This window comes from Vulpes lagopus, chromosome 10 (genome assembly GCF_018345385.1).
Source record: "Vulpes lagopus strain Blue_001 chromosome 10, ASM1834538v1, whole genome shotgun sequence".
Classification (NCBI taxonomy): domain Eukaryota; kingdom Metazoa; phylum Chordata; class Mammalia; order Carnivora; family Canidae; genus Vulpes; species Vulpes lagopus.
In genome coordinates this window covers 90,544,907-90,562,605 of record NC_054833.1, presented here as the reverse complement: position 1 = coordinate 90,562,605, position 17,699 = coordinate 90,544,907, and the positions used below count along the sequence as shown (strand labels likewise).

The 17,699-nt window shown below is 48.5% G+C and overlaps 1 protein-coding gene across 2 annotated transcripts in view; it reads left to right on the top strand.

Annotated features, from left to right (window-relative positions):
• Nucleotides 1-2,525: 2,525 nt before the first annotated feature.
• Nucleotides 2,526-17,699, top strand: part of SPG7 (SPG7 matrix AAA peptidase subunit, paraplegin) — a 38,826-nt gene continuing 23,652 nt past the window's right edge. For both annotated transcript variants that reach the window (XM_041770930.1, XM_041770931.1), the window contains exons 1-4: nucleotides 2,526-2,722; nucleotides 5,507-5,609; nucleotides 7,230-7,319; nucleotides 17,142-17,383. In XM_041770930.1, the coding sequence (XP_041626864.1) occupies nucleotides 2,540-2,722; nucleotides 5,507-5,609; nucleotides 7,230-7,319; nucleotides 17,142-17,383 (618 nt within the window). In that variant the 5' untranslated portion in view covers nucleotides 2,526-2,539. The remainder of the gene's footprint in view (nucleotides 2,723-5,506; nucleotides 5,610-7,229; nucleotides 7,320-17,141; nucleotides 17,384-17,699) is intronic.

Genomic DNA, 17,699 nt, shown 5'->3' with positions numbered 1-17,699 from the left:
AACCCGAAGTTCATGGGGAGATGTCCGCAGATGGTTAAGGGAAGCCACATGGAACTGTCCTGAGGTACCCTGAGTTCAGAGAAAGAAGAAATCTTGCCAGGGATGGATGTGGTGGCGGGGAACGCCTCTGAGGTCTGAGGGCTGAGAAAGGTCCTGTGAACCAGCCTGCCTAGGCCTGATGTTTCTAGGGTCTGGGTCACAGGGCACCTGGAGGCCTAAACTAGATCGCTATTGTCCAGGGGACTGAAGCAGGGCAGGTGCAGAGTTACCTGAGGGCCTGGACACAGCCAAGCTCCAGAACAGCTGTTAGATGCATCTAAATAATGCATCCATAATCTCTTCTCCCACAATCTCATTTGCCATGACATCCCAGGAAGAAAGTCCTGGATGAAAAGAGTTCTGGCCTCATGGGCTGTTCTCAGGTTCTTTTATTGCATGTTATTGTTATTACAGCCCTGTGGGAAACTCAAGGCTGCTATTAGCCTCATTTTGCAGATAATTATAACCCCATTTTACTGTCAAGAAAATTGAGGCTTGGGAACCCAGTAACTTGCTCAAGGTCACAGGCTGAGGGCAGAAGCCAGTGTTCTTCCACCAGAGGCTGGCCCTTTGCCACTGCACCGCTTCTAACTGAGTTGTTGCCAAGAAGTCAGACCACAGTAACAATTTTACTTCAAATGTTAGTGGGATAGTATCTTACACTCTTCCCAAACATGTTCACATTTCCTCGAGGAGGCTTTGAATCACAAACACTCTGGACTGGATGATGAGGGCATAGGCCTGAGGATGGGGGGCTAGGCTGTTTCCTGTCAGGGCACATTGCACAAGCTTCGATAAGGTGCAAGAAACCATGCTCTCGGAAGTCTGGTCACAGTCACAGGACTGGTCTGGGTAGAGTGAGGGCAGGACAGCTCTAGCTGGAAGGCACAAAGTGGATGGGACGACTTAACCAGCAGTGTTGGGCGGGGGGGGGCTGGAGAAGAGGAAGATGGTACGAGGACAGGAGAAACAGAGGAAAGGCAGTGAGTCCAGGTGTGTGAGCCACTGGCAGCCTGGAGCCTAGGGGCCACTCTCTCTGCAAACCAACTTCCAGTAACCACCTCTGCAAAAGCACCAGCCACTGAAGAGCTCAACACTCGTAATCAGGTTACTGACGGTAAAAAATGTCCCGAAACTTTTCCAGCTTCTGCAGCAAAGGAAGGAAGGACACACAAATCACAGTACTTGTGTAAGATGTAAGGAATCATGGTGGAGGGTGCAGGCCCAGAAACCAGTCAGACCAGCTCAGAGACTCTGTGCCATCACTTCTTAGCTGCGACCTTCAATGCGTTACTAAACCGCTGAGCCACCCAGGCCGCTCCTCGATGCGTTACTTTTAATTTCTGAGGCTGTGTCCTCATCCATAAAATAAGTATTAAAGTACCTCAGAAGGGGACACCTGGCTGGCTCAGTGGTTGAGCGTCTGCCTTCAGCTTAGGGTGTGATCCAGAATGGAGTCCCACATTGGGGCCCCTCAAGGAGCCTGCTTCTCCTTCTACCTAAGTCTCTGCCTCTCTCATGAATAAATAAATAAATAAATAAATCTAAAAAAAATAAGTACCTCAGAGTTGTGACTATAAGGGTACTTGATATGGGGCACCTGGTGAAGCGTCTGCCTTGGTTCATGTCACAACCCCAGGGTCCTGGGATCCAGTCCCATCTCTCCCTCTAAGGCGGGGGTGGGGTGGGGTGGAGTCTGCTGCTCCCTCTCTCCCTACCCAGGCCCTGCTTGCGCACCCGCTCTCTCTTTTTCTCTCTCAAATAAAATATTAAAAAAGAGTATCTGCTATGGAGCCGGGCACCAGCTCTTACTAAGATGCCTGTAGGAATTTGTGGAATACAACGTTACCATAACCCTACTCTGGAACATCCACCTAACCTTTCATTTTTCTAGGAAAGGAGCTATTCGGCTGGCAGTCAGCAGCTCAGTCAGCAGCGTCAAGGCGGAGCCCTCAGGCGCTGGGCCTCAGGCCGCAGGGAAAGGGTGCACAGGTGGAGCAGAGGCGGCGGGGGCGCCGACACACTGACTCCAGGCTGCCATCCTAGTCACCGGGGCTGGGCTCCACTTCCAGACTTCGTCGTGCCGCTGGCAGAAAGTCACTAGTTACCATGATTATCCGAAAGGAAACACTCTTAGGACAAGGACCTCGGCACGCGAGGGTTCCAGGCCAGCCTCCCTCCGCTAAGCCCCAGGCTGGACCCCAGGCCCGACCGCTGCACTTGCAAGGGCGAAGCCCTGCGGTCAAGACACGGACAGATGGAGGCTGAGGCTGGGGTCCGGGCTGAGGCCGGGGTCTGGACGCCGGCTCTCTGGGCTCATTTCCTCGGGCTCTCCCGCTCTGCCCCGTGACCCCGCGACCTGGCTGCACCTCGCAGGCGGCTAGGAAACACAGGCGGAGCGCGGCAGCGGCTGGACTGCGGGCAACCGGCTTGGGCAGCCCCGACTGCGCAGGCGCCTTTCGCGCGGCCTCCACTGCGCAGGCGCCGCTTCCGGGCCAACATGGCGGCCGCTCTCCTCCTGCTGCGCGCTCTTCGCCCGGGCCCTGCTGCGGGGTCTGGGCGACTGCGGGGCCCGTGCTCTGGCTGGACCCTAGGCCTCTCCCCCGGGGCGGGAAGGAGGTGCCTCCACTTGGTCCACAGGCCTCCGACCCGACTCGTGGGGACCGGAGACCACGCCGAGCAGGTAAACGCCGACCTGGGGTCGGGGACCGCCCATTCCTGCCCCACACGCTGCTGGGCCCTCCTGCAGCCTCACCCCTCATCCCCTCACCACCCCCATCTCCTCACCTCCCCCCATCCCCTCACCTCCCCCATGCCCTCACCCCCCCCATGCCCTCACCCACGCATCCCCTCACCCCTCCACTCCCTTACCCTCCTCACCCCCATCCCCTCAGCCCCTCACCTACGCATCCCCTCACCCCTTCATTCCCTCATCTCTTTATTCCCTTACCTCTCACCCCTCACCCCCATCCCCTCAGCCCCTCAGCCACGCATCCCCTCACCCTCATTCTCTCACCCCTCAGCCCCCATCCCCTCCGCCCTTCCCTCACCCCTTCATTCCCTCCTTCCCTTATCCCTTCATTCCCTTACCCCTCAGCCCCCATCCCCTCACCCCCATCTCCTCACCCCTTCATTCTCTTACCCCTCATCCCCTCACCCCCATCCCCTCACCCAGGCATCCTCTCACCCCACATTCTCTCACCCCTCAGCCCCCATCCCCTCACCCCCATCTCCTCACCCCTTCATTCTCTTACCGCTCATCCCCTCACCCAGGCATCCTCTCACCCCTCACCCCCCATCCCCTCACCCCGTATCCACTCACCCCTTCATTCCCTTACCCCTCCATCCCCTCATGTTCGCATCCCCTCACCCTTCATTCTCTCACCCCTCAGCTCTTCACCCCCAGCCAGCACCTAGCCACGGGTCCCCCCATTCTCCCCACCCCAGGGCAGCCCTGGAAGAGACCCGGCACAGGCCCCAGCCTGCATCTTTCCAGCCCTTTTCTCGTGTATTGATTTTTTTCTGCCCATTTGCTTACTTTCCTGGCGTCTTCAAATTGAATCCAGGGATGCCTGGCTCAATCAGTGGAGCAAGTGGCTAGATCCTCGGGTTATGAGTTCGAGCCCCATCCACATGGGCTGTAGAGATTACTTAAAAATAAAGTTTTAAAAAAATGTTTAAAAACCGAATCCAGTAAGAGTTTGACCGAGAACTATTTGACCATTGGCTCACATACAGACGTTGTGAGGATGATGGTACCCAGCCATTGCTCAAGTGGGAGGACAGTTTTGTGTGAGCAGATCTCCCTCAGCTGTCTTAGGTTTGTCTCCTAGTGGAGGGCGTTATGGACCTGGATTAATTGAGCACTCTTTTTTTTTTTTAAAGATTTATTTATTATGATAGAGAGAGGCAGAGACACAGGAGGAGGGAGAAGCAGGCTCCATGTCGGGAGCCCGACGTGGAACTCGATCCCGGGACTCCAGGATGGCGCCCTGGGCCAAAGGCAGGCGCCAAACCACTGAGCCACCCAGGGATCCCCCTAATTGAGCACTCTTAAGTGAGGGCTGTGCTTCAGAATCTGCTCAAGTGACCTCTACCTAGAAACAAGGATCCCAAGCTCTAGTGCCATTTTGGCTGCTTTTTCTTCCAGTCCTTTCTTAGGAGCTTAACATACTTGAGGTCATAATTTATTATTGTTCTTTTTTACCGTAACTTGAAGACCCGTTTGAATTATAGTTCTATTGTAGATCACTGGTTGTTCCTCCCGAGCCTGAACCTGAGGGACGTATAGATGTATTACACTTTTTTTCTTTCTACTTTTAGTTCTATTGAAAAAGAGAATCATAATTAATATTGTCTTTAGTCTGACCCCATGCTTATTCTATGAAAGGAAAGGCTGAAGTAGGAAATTCACATATTGTGGAATCTCCGCAGGCTCCCTCACCAGTGGCTGTAATGGAAGTAAACTAAAGTAACCTGGGTTAAACAAACTGTTTGGATCTGACTTTGGAGAATGACAATTTTTAAATTTTTATATCTTTCAAATTCATGATACTCGTTTATTAGGCCCAGTCTACATTCTGTCTCTACTCCTTATAGGACTACTGAACTCAATCATCACTGAGCCAGGTGTAGTAGTTTTAATTAAGTGGGAAGATAACTTTAGATGAGGAATGTTCTTCCTGCTGCTAACAGGAAATTACATGGAATGTGCTTGCTACCCAAAAACATTGAGCAGGATATTACTTTTTTTTTTAAATGTTTTGTTTATTAGAGTGAGAGCAAGCACAAGCGGGGAGCATAGGGAGAAACCTCTCCACTGAGCAGGGAACCCAATGTGGGGCTCTATCCCAGGACCCCAGGATCCTGATCTGAGCTGAAGGCAGACACTTTACCGAATGAGCCACTCAGGCACCCCGAGGTATTACTTTCCTTGATAGCAGGGCAGAGATGAGCTAAGGAAAAAATTAAAAACAAAGAAATAAAACAAATGAAGAAAATGCCAACAAAGAGATAAAAAAATTAAATTGGATCATTGACCTTGACATAAAACACAAGTGGGAAAATGCTCATCTTGGAAGCAGAACTTCAGAAAGACAGACTAGTAACCCCCTATTGTTCCTGAAAATGTTCTGCAAGGAACATTGTCTGGAGAGGTCAGGTGTAAGTGCTCTGGGCCCTCCCTTCCACTTCGCTCTTCCAGGGAGCTGTGATCCTCAGGGCACAGAATGGCAGCCTGCACTCCCTGCCTTTCCTTCTATGTTTCTTTGACGGGCTTCTTTGCATCACTTTTGTTTTGATGTTGAAAGTTTGAAATAATGCTTAGATCATATATCAGGGCAATGTAAACATTATAAATATTTGAGTTCTCAGAGGAGATTTTGCTACAGACTCAAGATTTTCGGTCCACATTGCTCTGGTGTGGTATTAGTGTGATCCATCCTCTGTGTTTTTTGTTTCTTTTCAGAGTTTGCAGCTGTGCCTGCTAACGCCTACCTTTGAAGGGCTCACTGGATTGTTGTTGAGACAGCATCTAGTCCAGAATCCAGTCAGACTCTGGAAACTCTTAGGTGTGTATCTTCTGAAACAGGTGATAGGCACATCCTGTGACATCTGTAAATAAATTAGGGTGATGTGGCTGGTTTGACACTGAGAAACAAAATCAGAGGAATTTGGCTTCTGTGTAATGTGAGCCCATAGATGCTCTAAAGTGAAGTTTACAGAAAGATAAGGTCTGAATAGGCCACTTGTGCTTATTTGAGTCATCCACCTCCCTGTATTTTAAATTCTGGCGTACAGCAATAATTGGGCTGCTTACAAGGGTTTCCGTGTTCTCTAGCCAGCTGCAAGAATGTCTAGTAAGGATCTTCAAAGTGGCTCTGTATGTTTATATCCAGTAGGCAACTACAAATAGGTCACAAGTAATTCATTCTTAACAGTTTCATCATTCAGTGAGATACCATGACATCCTTAGGAGAGATCTTAGGGCAAAAGGACTTAGGATCTTCAGGATTGACACCCGTGATCTTACTTCCCCTCTATCCGGTTGGAATAGGGAGAAGTGTAGTCTTCCAGCTCTTAGAGGACAGTAGGTGGCTTGGTGCCCACATGTGGTCAGGAAGAACCACTCGGCATCAACTCGCTCATCTTCTGTGTTTGCCCACATAAGGCACCCAGTGGCACACGCTTCACTCTTTAGCTAGCCTGAGCCCTTGTCAAGGGGCATCAAAATGTTCTCATTTGTGGTGCCTTTAACGTTGTGAAGAAACGTACAGCTGTCAGAGTTGGTGGGACACTTTCTTTTCCTTTTTTTTAAAGATTTTATTTATTCAGGAGAGGGAGAGAGAGAGAGGCAGAGACATAGAAGGAGAAGCAGGCTCCTCACAGGGAGCCTGATGCAGGACTCGATCCAAGGACACAGGATCATGCCCTGAGCCGAAGGCAGATGCTCAACCACTGAGCTACCCAGGTGTCCCTCTTTCCTCTCCTTTTATTTTTTTATTTTTATTTTTATTTTTTTTTTAAGATTTTATTTATTTATTCATGAGAGACACACACGCACACACAGAGAGAGACAGAGACACAGGCAGAGGGAGAAGCAGGCTCCATGCAAGGACCCTGATGTGGGACTCGATCCCCCGTCTCCAGGATCACACCCCGGGTTGCAGGCGGTACTAAACCGCTGTGCCACCGGGGCTGCCCTCTTTCCTCTCCTTTTAAACATTAATTTAATTAGACAGTGGACAATACAGAGCCTTTCATGTGAGAAGTGTTGTGTCTTGGTGATGGTGGCCACTGGGTTGCTGTTGCTGCTGCACATGTCAAACCACCATGTTGCTCATTTGTTTAAATTCATTTAAAGTGACTGTGTGAAAAAAAAAATAAAATAAAGTGTGTGTATAGAAGGGGTTGTTCTCCACCAAACTCATGAGACTTGCTCAGTATATGGTCATAAGTTTTTTTCCTTTGCATTGCTAATTTGAATTACAAAGGTATTCTATAGGTTGAAGTAGTTTATTATTCTATAATTAGCAGTTATTATACTAAGAGTGGTTACCACAAACTTCTAGATCTTAGGCATGTAGGTTTCAGATGGCTTCTGTTTTGGTTTGGTTATTAAAGAATGCACTCTTCTCCTGATGCTCCCCTGTAGTGGCAGATCTTGTTGACATGTTCCCTATTCCTTACAGGTGGCACTTGCTATTTTAACACCTCCAGGATGAAGCAAAAAACTAAGGACAATGATAAATCTAAGGGGAGGACCCCTGAAGATGATGAAGGTATACCTATTTGACTTTCTTAAATAATGGCTACCTTGGCTGTCTTCACATGTGTAATCTGGTCTCAGCAACAGGAAATCTATCTAAGAAGTAGGGTGAACCCAAGGGCGCCTGGGGGGCTCATTCAGTTAGGCATCCAAATTTTGGTTTTGGCTGAGGTCATGACCTCAGGGTCCTGGGATCAAGCCCCACTTCAGTCTCCATGCTCAGTGAGGAGTCTGCTTAAGATTCTCTCTCCCTCTGCCCCTTCTCCCTGCCCCGGCTGTCTCTCAAAAAAAATTTAAAAAACGTAGGGTGAATCCTGGCACCTGTGTCTCCCTTACCCTAAGCACACCTACCCTCAATCTTTAATGTGATTACTGGATCTTTTCCTGCTTGTCATTTTAGAGATGCTTCCATCAGCACCTGTGTCCCTTGTCAGGTCCAGACATCTAAAGGCAGGCAGAGTTGCTGTTCTCTGCATGGAAAGAGTGAATCTCACATCTGCCTTGTACTCAAGTGTTCTGGGGTTGGGAGGAAGGCACCAGGACACCTTAGTTGAACCCACCCCCCACACACTCCTGATTATGTGTTGACTTGAGAAGCAGCCCCCAGAGGAAAGGCTGGTGCAGTGCATGGTCTTTTTTTTTTTTTTTTTTTTTTAAGATTTTATTTATTTATTCCTGAGAGACACAGAGAGAAAGAGAGAGGCAGAGATACAGGCAGAAGGAGAAGCAGGCTCCATGCATGATGAGCCTGATGTGGGACTTGATCCCAGGACTCCAGGATCACACCCCAGGCCAAAGGCAGGTGCTAAACCGCTGAGCCACCCAGGGATCCCTCAGTGCGTGGTCTTGAGCAAGGAGTGGGACACGTCGCTATCCTGTGAGTGACCACTCACACTGGCCAACTGGCCAACTGGACTCAACTGGCCAACGCCAGTTGGCCCCTGCTATAGCCCCAGTTCACAACAACCTCACTTGAAAATCTTGAGTCTTGGGATCCCTGGGTGGCGCAGCGGTTTGGCGCCTGCCTTTGGCCCGGGGCGCGATCCTGGAGACCCAGGATCGAATCCCACGTCGGGCTCCCGGTGCATGGAGCCTGCTTCTCCCTCTGCCTGTGTCTCTGCCTCTCTCTCTCTCTCTGTGACTATCATAAATAAAAAAAAAAAAAAAAAAAAAAAAAAACTATTATAAAAAAAAAAAAAAAAAAAAAAAAGAAAATCTTGAGTCTTGGGACACCTGAGTGGCTCAGTGGTTGAGCATCTCCCTTTGGCTCAGGGCTTGATCCTGGAGTCTCAGGATTGACTCCCAGGGCTCCTTGCACGGAGCCTGCTTCTCCTGTCTCTGCCTCTTTCTGTGTCTCTCATGAATAAATAAATAAAAATCTTAAAAAAAAAAATCTTGAGTCTCATCTGCTACAGAATTAGGACTCTGATCACGCAAAGGGATGATGGGGAAAAAAGGTCAGTTTTAACCAAATTGACCCTAAAGTAAAAGCTGGCTGCTTGGAGCTAATGACAATGGAAACTACCAACTACAGCAATGTCCGTAGTGTGCTCAGCACTGCACTAAGTGATTTTTTATTTTTATTTTTTTATTATTTTTTAAATTTTTTTTAAATTTATGATAGTCACACACAGAGAGAGAGAGAGAGGCAGAGACATAGGCAGAGGGAGAGGCAGGCTCCATGCATCGGGAGCCCGACGTGGGATTCGATCCTGGGTCTCCAGGATCGCGCCCTGGGCCAAAGGCAGGCGCCAAACTGCTGCGCCACCCAGGGATCCCCTGTACTAAGTGATTAATACATCTTTTCAATTAATTCTCTCCCCATGATTGCCCTGGTATTGTCCCCTTTTTATACACGAGGATATCAGATGCCTGTCCTGTGCAGAGTCTCCAGAAGGACACACAGGTAGAGAAATGGTTGTCTTGTCAAGGAACTCCCTCATACTTAGGTGCTGATTTTGTTTTGCTTTACTTATTTTATTTTTATTATTATTATTTTTAAAGTAATCACTATGCCCAAAGGGGGGCTCAAACTCATGACCCTGAGATTGAGAGTTGCACATTCCACCGCCTAAGCCAGCCAGGTGCCCCCACAATTTCCAGCTCTTTAGGAACAGATCTTAGCTCCTGGAAACCTGTGGCCATTGTTTGGGTTCAGTTTAGACAGTCCTGATTTCAGGCTTCACAGGGCATCCCTTCTGGCAGTCACTCGTATCTTGCCAAGAGAGCTCCTGGGGAGCTTGGCTCTTCCTCAGAAGGCTTCTGAGTTCAAAGGTTTTCAGGGGTGGAGGATGAGGGTTTGGCACATCAAAAAATTTATAGGATTTTGGAATCCCTGGGTCGCAGCGGTTTAGCGCCTGCCTTTGGCCCAGGGCGTGATCCTGGAGACCCGGGATCGAATCCCACGTCGGGCTCCCGGTGCATGGAGCCTGCTTCTCCCTCTGCCTGTGTCTCTGCCTCTCTCTCTCTCTCTCTCTCTCTCTCTCTCTCTCTCTCTCTCTCTCTCTCTCTGACTATCACAAATAAATAAGGGATCCCTGGGTGGTGCAGCGGTTTGGCGCCTGCCTTTGGCCCAGGGCACGATCCTGGAGACCTGGGATCGAATCCCACGTCGGGCTCCCAGTGCATGGAGCCTGCTTCTCCCTCTGCCTGTGTCTCTGCCTGTCTCTCTCTCTCTCTGTGTGACTATCATAAATAAAAAAATAAAAAATAAAAACATTTCAAAATAAATAAATAAATAAATAATTTTAAAAAATTTATAGGATTTTGAAAAACAAATGCCAGTGAGGATGATAGTGGTAGATATTAAATTTTTTTCTCCCCTGTGGCACCTGGGTGGCTCAGGGGTTGAGCTTGTGCCTTTGGCTCAGGGTGTAATCATGGGGTCCTGAGATTGAGTCCCACATCGGGCTCCCTGCAGGGAACTTGCTTCTTTCCTTGCCTATGTCTCTGCCTCTCTCAGTGTCTCTCATGAATAAATAAATTAAATCTTAAGAAAATTTTTTGTTTTAAATTTTTTTCTCCCCCCAAATTAATGTGTTGGTCTGGTAATAGGTAAGTAGTTTAATGGAACAAAATAGAAAATCCAGAAGCAGAGTGTGGTTCATCTTAGAATTCATATGTCACTATAGTGGCATTTCACGCAGTAGCAGAAAAGAGGATTGTGTATGAAATGGTTTGGAATAGTTGCTGTTATTTGGGGAGAGACTACATCACATGTACCAAAATAAATTCTGGATAGATTAAATCATTAAATCTAAAAAGCAGAACTATAAAAGAATTATGGAAAAACTTGGGGGAATATTTTGTATCTCAAAATGGGAAAGGCCTTCCTAAGTGAAAGAAAGAATGATGAAGGGTTTTGTGAAGGAAGAGGCAGTGGGTGGAGGGAGGGCTTGCAGCCTGCCTTGCATGTGCGACCCAGTTACTCAGGCACGTGCTTGGTTCCGCTGATAATTCTGATTTCTGAAGGAATGACTGGCTGCTTGGCACACCATAGATGCTGGACTGTGTGTTTACCAAGTGTGCTCCCTGTCACAGCACCATCAGCCAGTAATGTGCAAGGGATAGTAGCAGCAAAAGTCAATGTCAATCCTTCTCTTGCTCCATCTAGCAGTTGCACACATTTAGTGTGTCTGTGTCTCCTCTGCCTTCTTTTTGTGATTTGTCTATTTATTAGTTTTGCCTGGAAGGTCCTATAACCTGACTGCATACAGGAGGCACAGCTCAGTGTCTTATCCTCAGACCTGCTGATAGGTTTTTTTTTTTTTTTTTTAAGATTTTTATTTATTTACTTGAGAGAGATCAAGCATGAGTGGGGGAGGTGAGGAGAGGAGAGGGAGAAGCAGAAGCAGAAGCAGACTCCTCACTGAGCAGGGAGCCCAACATGGGGCTCCATCCCAGGACCCTGGGATCATGACTTGAGCAGAAGGCAGGCACTTCACCAACTGAGCCACCCACGTGCCCCTGCTGACACTCTTGAATGAGAAGAGCCAATCCTGAAAGGTTGTTTACGATATGGTTCCCATTTATAGAACATTCTCCAGGGACAGTTGCAGAGGTGGCAAGCAGATTATGTTGGCAGGGCCTAGGCTCTGGGCAGCCCTTGTGGGATGGAACGCCTGTATATCTTCACTGGCAGTGGATATCTGGTAAAAGTACACAGGATAGGGCACCTGGCTGGCTCAGTCTGTGGAGCAGGCAAGTCTTGATCTCGGGATTGTGAGTTCAAGCCCCATGTTGGGGGTCAGAGGTTACTTACAAAAAAGAAATATTTTACCCTACTCTCTTTTTAAAAAGTGCACAAAACTAACACACACATAAGAGCACGTGTCAGCCAGAGTGGTCTGCATAGGGCCAGGAGCTGTGTCACTGTCCGGTTTGTAAAAAGTTACTGCTGGGGGCTCTCTGGGTGGCTCAGCGGTTTGGCACCTGCCTTTGGCCCAGGGTGTGATCCTGGAGTCCTGGGATCGAGTCCCACATCGGGCTCCCGGCATGGAGCCTGCTTCTCCCTCTGCCTGTGTCTCTGCCTCTCCTCTCTCTATCTCTCTTTATCTCTCTCTCTTTCTCTCCTTCTCTATGTCTATCATGAATAAATAAATAAAATCTTAAAAAAAAAAGTTACTGCTGGAAGCAATCGGTCAAAGGATAGTTTTTTATTACTGTTTATGAATATGCATAAAATCTACAGTATCGCGAAATAAAAAGTTTAGCTGAAAAAGCAGTTGCTGGAATTTCCAGACAACTTTTATGTTAGTGCCTCATGTCCCTGAGAATTGAGAACACCCTGAGTATGCTGTGGAGTTGCCTCTCCATCTGGGTCAGGACCAGCACCATATGACTGTTGGATAGAACTGGATTGTCATCGTGATCCTTAGAAGCTTCTCACTGCAGTGCATATGTTCAGGGTTAGTGGGAATAAGTTCTTCTAGAAGGATTTCTGGACTGAAAGCCTGGGGCAGCTCTGGTAGCTGTCTCCCTGGAACTCAGGTGTGTTGGTTACTGACCTGTCTACGGGTGGGTGATGCAAGGAGCCCTAGTAGTGATAGATGCCATCCCCCTAAGAGAGATTTTTGGCACCAGAGTTTCTGGGAGTTCTGTCCAGTGGGTGGACAGTCGGGTGGCCAGGAGGCAGCACTGTTTCCTGGGCTTAGTTCTTGGCTCTCTCCAAGCCTGTTCTTTGTGTCAGGTGCCAAAGTAGATGTGCACCACAGGGAGCAAAGCACCTGAGGGCTGTCTTCACAGATGCTGTTGGATGCAGTGCAGCCCCAGAGGGGCAGTGGAGGAAGGGGGTCTTCCAGGGACAGGAGAGGTCTTCTACATCTAGAGTGATGAAAGACCATTTTCTGGTTAGAATCTGAGGGTCAGATTTTGTTTTATCTCAGACCTCAAACATCTTACTTTCATGTAGCCAATCCTCTGTCTCATACCTACATCTTCCTTTACCGGTCCTCTTTTGTCTTTCTCAGACTGGCCCTCATAATTTCATTCCTGACCAACGCCACAGATGTGTGGGGTTTTTGTCTGCTTGTTTAAAAAAAAAATTTTTTTTTAAGATTTGTTTTTCAGTAACCTCTACACCCAGTGTGAGGCTCAAATCCATGAGCCTGAGATGAAGAGTTGCAGGTTCCACTGACTGAACCCGCCTGGTGTGTTTTTACATTGGATTTCCTTGGGCTGAAGTTTCAGAAGTACAGTTAGTGAGTTAAGGGAACAGTGTTTTCTGTGGCTCCTGACACACTCAGCCAAATAGCTTTCAGGAGGGCTTATTCATTCATACCCCTTGACAGCGTGTGCAGGGCCAGTTCTCTGCATCTTGTGGGCCTGGGTTAGCGCAAATGGACAAAGCACGTGACCAGATGTCTGCTGCTGGTACAGCCCTCTCTGTGAGGTCCTATCTGGAGGGGGGCGTGCCGCTCCATCTCCCTGGTACCCAGGGTGATTTGGGCTCAGAAGCCAGAATATGAGTTATATTGAAACATGCAAACAGTTATAACCTGACCTCAGGGAACTGTCCTGGAGCTTCAGAGTAGGTTCCACTCTGGGTTGGGACCTCCCTGCTCCTTAGCCTGGAGAGCCCTCTAATAATGAGGTATGCAGCCTCCGGGCCTGGTCAGGCAGACCCTTTCCCCCGAAACAGGACGACAGGGCCAGTTCCATGTGTGTCAGAACATCTGGCTGGTGGGTTTTTTTTTTTTTTTTTTTTTTAAGATTTTCTTTGTTTATTCACAAGAGAGAGAGAGAGAGGCAGAGACATAGGCAGAGGGAGGAGAGGCAGGTTCCATGCAGGGAGCTCGATGTGGGACTCAATCCCGGAACTCTGGGATCGCCCAGAGCTGAAAGGCTGTCGCTCAGTTACTGAGCCACCCAGGCATCCCTGTCTGGCTGGTTTTTATTTGAAAAGGGTTGGATTTATTTTTTAAAGGTTTTATTTATTTGAGAGAGAAAGAGAGAGGAGAGAGAGAGAGAGAGAGCTCGATCCCAGGACCCTGGGATCATGATCTGAGCCAAAGGCAGATGCTTAACCTACTGAGCCACCCAGGTCCCCCAAAAAGGGTTGGATTTTTGTGAAGAAAGAAGAGGTGTTTATTGTAACCTAAATCCAAGCTGTTGTTTTATTTCGAAATTCTTACAAAAAAGTGTATCTATTATTTAAAACCAAGCCAGGGACGCCTGGGTGGCTCAGTGGTTGAGCGTCTGCCTTCAGCTCAGGGCGTGATCCTGGAGACCTGGAATCGAGTCCCACGTCGGGCTCCCTGCATGGAGCCTGCTTCTCTCTATGCCTATGTCTCTGCCTCTCTCTCTCTCTCTCTCTCTCTCTCTGTCTTTCATGAATAAATAAATAAAATATATTTTTTTAAAGATTTTATTTATTCATGAGAGACAGAGAGAGAGAGCGGGGGGAGGGGGTGGGCAGAGACACAGGCAGAGGGAGAAACAGGTTCCATGCATGGAGCCTGATGTGGGACTCAATCCTGGGACTCCAGGATCACTCCCTGAGCTGAAGGGAGACGCTTAACTGCTGAGCCACCGAGGCGTCCCAAATAAATAAAATCTTTTTTTAAATATTTTTTAAAGATTTTTATTTATTTGTTTATTCATAGAGTCAGAGAGAGAGAGAGGCAGAGACGCAGGCATCATATAGAGAGCCTGATGTGGGACTCGATCCAGGGTCTCCAGGATCACGCCCTGGGTTGCAGGCGGCGCTAAACCGCTGCGCCACCGGGGCTGCCCCAATTTTTTTTTTTTAATTTTTTTAAGACCAAATAAATAAAATCTTTTAAAAAAAATCATTCCATATCTGGGGTTCCTGGCTCGGTGGAACATGTGACTCTTGATCTCAGGTTTGTGGCTTTGAGCCCCACATTGGGTATAGAGATTACTTGAAAAAATAGATGAAATGTTTTTTAAATAAATGAAACCAAGCCATATCTTTTAAAAATCATAGATCTGGTTCACATTCTGCAAACAGATGTGTGTGAGTTGTAGAATTGCTGCAAGCCCTTTTCCGTATGGGTGTGATGCTGTGGCAGGCAGAGCAGTGAGGAAACTCATTGTTGCCACATGTCCTGCCAGTGGTTTGTGGACTGCAGCCACTGGCCAGGAGCTTGGGGATGTGCACACAATTTCAGGGTCTCAGATCCTGTCTATCATGCAGAGTTTCTGACAGAGAAACTTTCATCCTGCTGATCCAGTGTCACGTGGCTTGCCAAGTTTGATGACCGTCAACTTTGTTAATTAGAACACAAGACTGAGGGTTAAATAGACTAATAGAAAATTAAATGGTTTCTAAATAATTACCTACTCACTTGAGAACATAAATTTGCTTTCCAAGACAAATGGTACCTTCATTTTGTTGCTTGTTGTTACTATGCGCTATAAATATTAAATTTGCTCTTATAGTCCGGTACCATATCACGTAACACGTGAAATGTGCTTTCACGTTTTCAGAATGATTGCTGACACAGGTTTCTCTGTAAGATTCATTTTGCATTTTTAAGCTGATTTAAAATGCTTTTTAGTTCCTCTAAACTGATAGAGAGGAAGCCAGTGTGTTTGTGGATGGTACACCTGTAGGTAGGGCCGAGGGAAGTGGGTGGATACTGAATTCCAGCTGTGATCTTGTCCTTGGAGAAGTGATCACACGTATAGCTTGAGCTGAGCCCCATGTCTGTGTGGGGCCCTCCTGCTCCTGTAACCAGGTCTCTGCTCTTCCCTGAGTGGATGCTTCTGTCTGTGCAGGCAGGAGACGTAAATGGTAGAAGCTTTCATTGTTAAGATATGGCAGGGCTGTCTTGGGCAGGACTGGTGAGGGACTGCACATAATGACAGATCTGATGAAGTCTGGATGGAGTGTTGGGAGGATGGCCCTGACAGTAGTCCAGGCCTCTTGGTGTGTCACTGCAGGTACCTGGTGCTTCTAAGGATTGGGCTGGGCAGGTCAGTGAGGTGATAGGGCACATCATGTAAATGAGATGCAGAGAACACCCTCTATCCTCAGCAGGGCAGGGGCTTATCTGGCTGGTTTGGGAGGAAGACTGTGGCCCAACCTTTGGTGGCTGTAAGCAGGACCCTCCCCGTCTGTGCTCTGGCCCTTAGGGAGGTGACTCCGGTGGTCCTCAATGTCCCCCCAGTCCTCCCAGTGGTGGCCATGCTGATTGCTGCTTCTCCCGGTTTCTTATGCCCGGTGCTACTCGCCTGTAATGTCAGCCTCCATGCGCTACTACCTCCCTGGGTGTCTGTCCCTAAGGTCAGGGGCTGAGTTTCCTGTCTGTCTGCCCCCCTCCCCAAGAACTGGGCATGATGCAGTCTGTACCCTAAGAAGGGCATGAATAACTGAATAATGTGATGGGGGGGTGGGATTTAGCTAATGGTTTGGATAAACACTTGGTCTTTGGGAACATTCTTGAATTAAGTGGTCCCCACCATAGGTCCACAGACTAAACTTTTTATTTTTTTATTATTATTATTTTTTTTTAGGCTAAACTTTTTATTTTTATTTTTTTAAACTTTTTATTTTATTTTATTTTATTTTATTTTATTTTATTTTATTTTATTTTATTTTATTTTATTTTATTTTATTTTATTTTATTTTTATGATAGGCACACAGTGAGAGAGAGAGAGAGGCAGAGACACAGGCAGAGGGAGAAGCAGGCTCCATGCACCGGGAGCCCGACGTGGGATTCGATCCCGGGTCTCCAGGATCGCGCCTTGGGCCAAAGGCAGGCGTAAACCACTGCGCCACCCAGGGATCCCTAGGCTAAACTTTTTTTTTTTTTTTTTTTTTTTTAATTTTTATCCATCCATGATAGGAACACAGTGAGAGAGAGAGGCAGAGACACAGGCAGAGGGAGAAGCAGGCTCCATGCACCGGGAGCCCGACGTGGGATTCGATCCCGGCTCTCCAGGACCGCGCCCTGGGCCAAAGGCAGGCGCCAAACCGCTGCGCCACCCAGGGATCCCCCCTAGGCTAAACTTTTTAAATGTACTATTTTCAGATGTTTCCTGACAATGAACAGGTTCAGGATAGGTTGGGCAGGGGACAGCAGACTGTGGTAAAATGTGTTTCATTGTTATTAATAACTTGCATGTGTGCCACACACATCCTTCATGATCCTGTCAGGTCAGGGGGTCCAGTGTGCCTGTGGTGGGGGGCGTACTGTGGAGATAGGAAGCTTTTGATTCTGAGTAGACGGGACCTCAGGCAATGGTGTGTGGCTCGAATCACCTGTTGGAAGTTGGCCAGCAGGCTTGGTTGGCCTTCTTGTGGCTGGGCTGTCCTGATGCCCTGCCTGCAGCCTGTGTCTGATGCTCCCCCGGTTGCCCTGCTTGCAGAGGAGAGGAGACGCAAGGAGAGAGAGGACCAGATGTACCGCGAGCGGCTGCGCACTTTGTTTGTCATCGCTGTGGTCATGAGCCTGCTGAACGCCCTCAGCACCAGTGGAGGCAACATTTCCTGGAATGATTTTGTCCACGAGATGCTGGCCAAGGGTGAGGTACAGCGTGTGCAGGTGGTGCCGGAGAGCGACGTGGTGGAAGTGTATCTGCACCCTGGAGCTGTGGTGTTCGGGCGACCTGTGAGTCAGGGCAGAGCTCCTTTTTATTCTGTCCCCACTGCCCTGAGACAAGCTGGAATTGGAGGGGGGATCTTGGGGGCCTGCAGCTGTGGCCCTGAGGATACCTGGGTCTGTTGCTGGCTGTAGATGAGCACCCAGTGCAGCTTTGGGAGCTGTTGGGGAGTGTCCAGGAGATTCTCTGGGGCACGGTGAGGGTGGCTAAGAGGTGGGGTCAGAGGCCTGTCCCTCAAGAGGAGAGAAGAGCAAGTTAGCAGGACCCCTTCACCTCCCCACCTCAGGTCCCCCGGGAGGCTCCCGCATGCTCACCAGAGGAGGG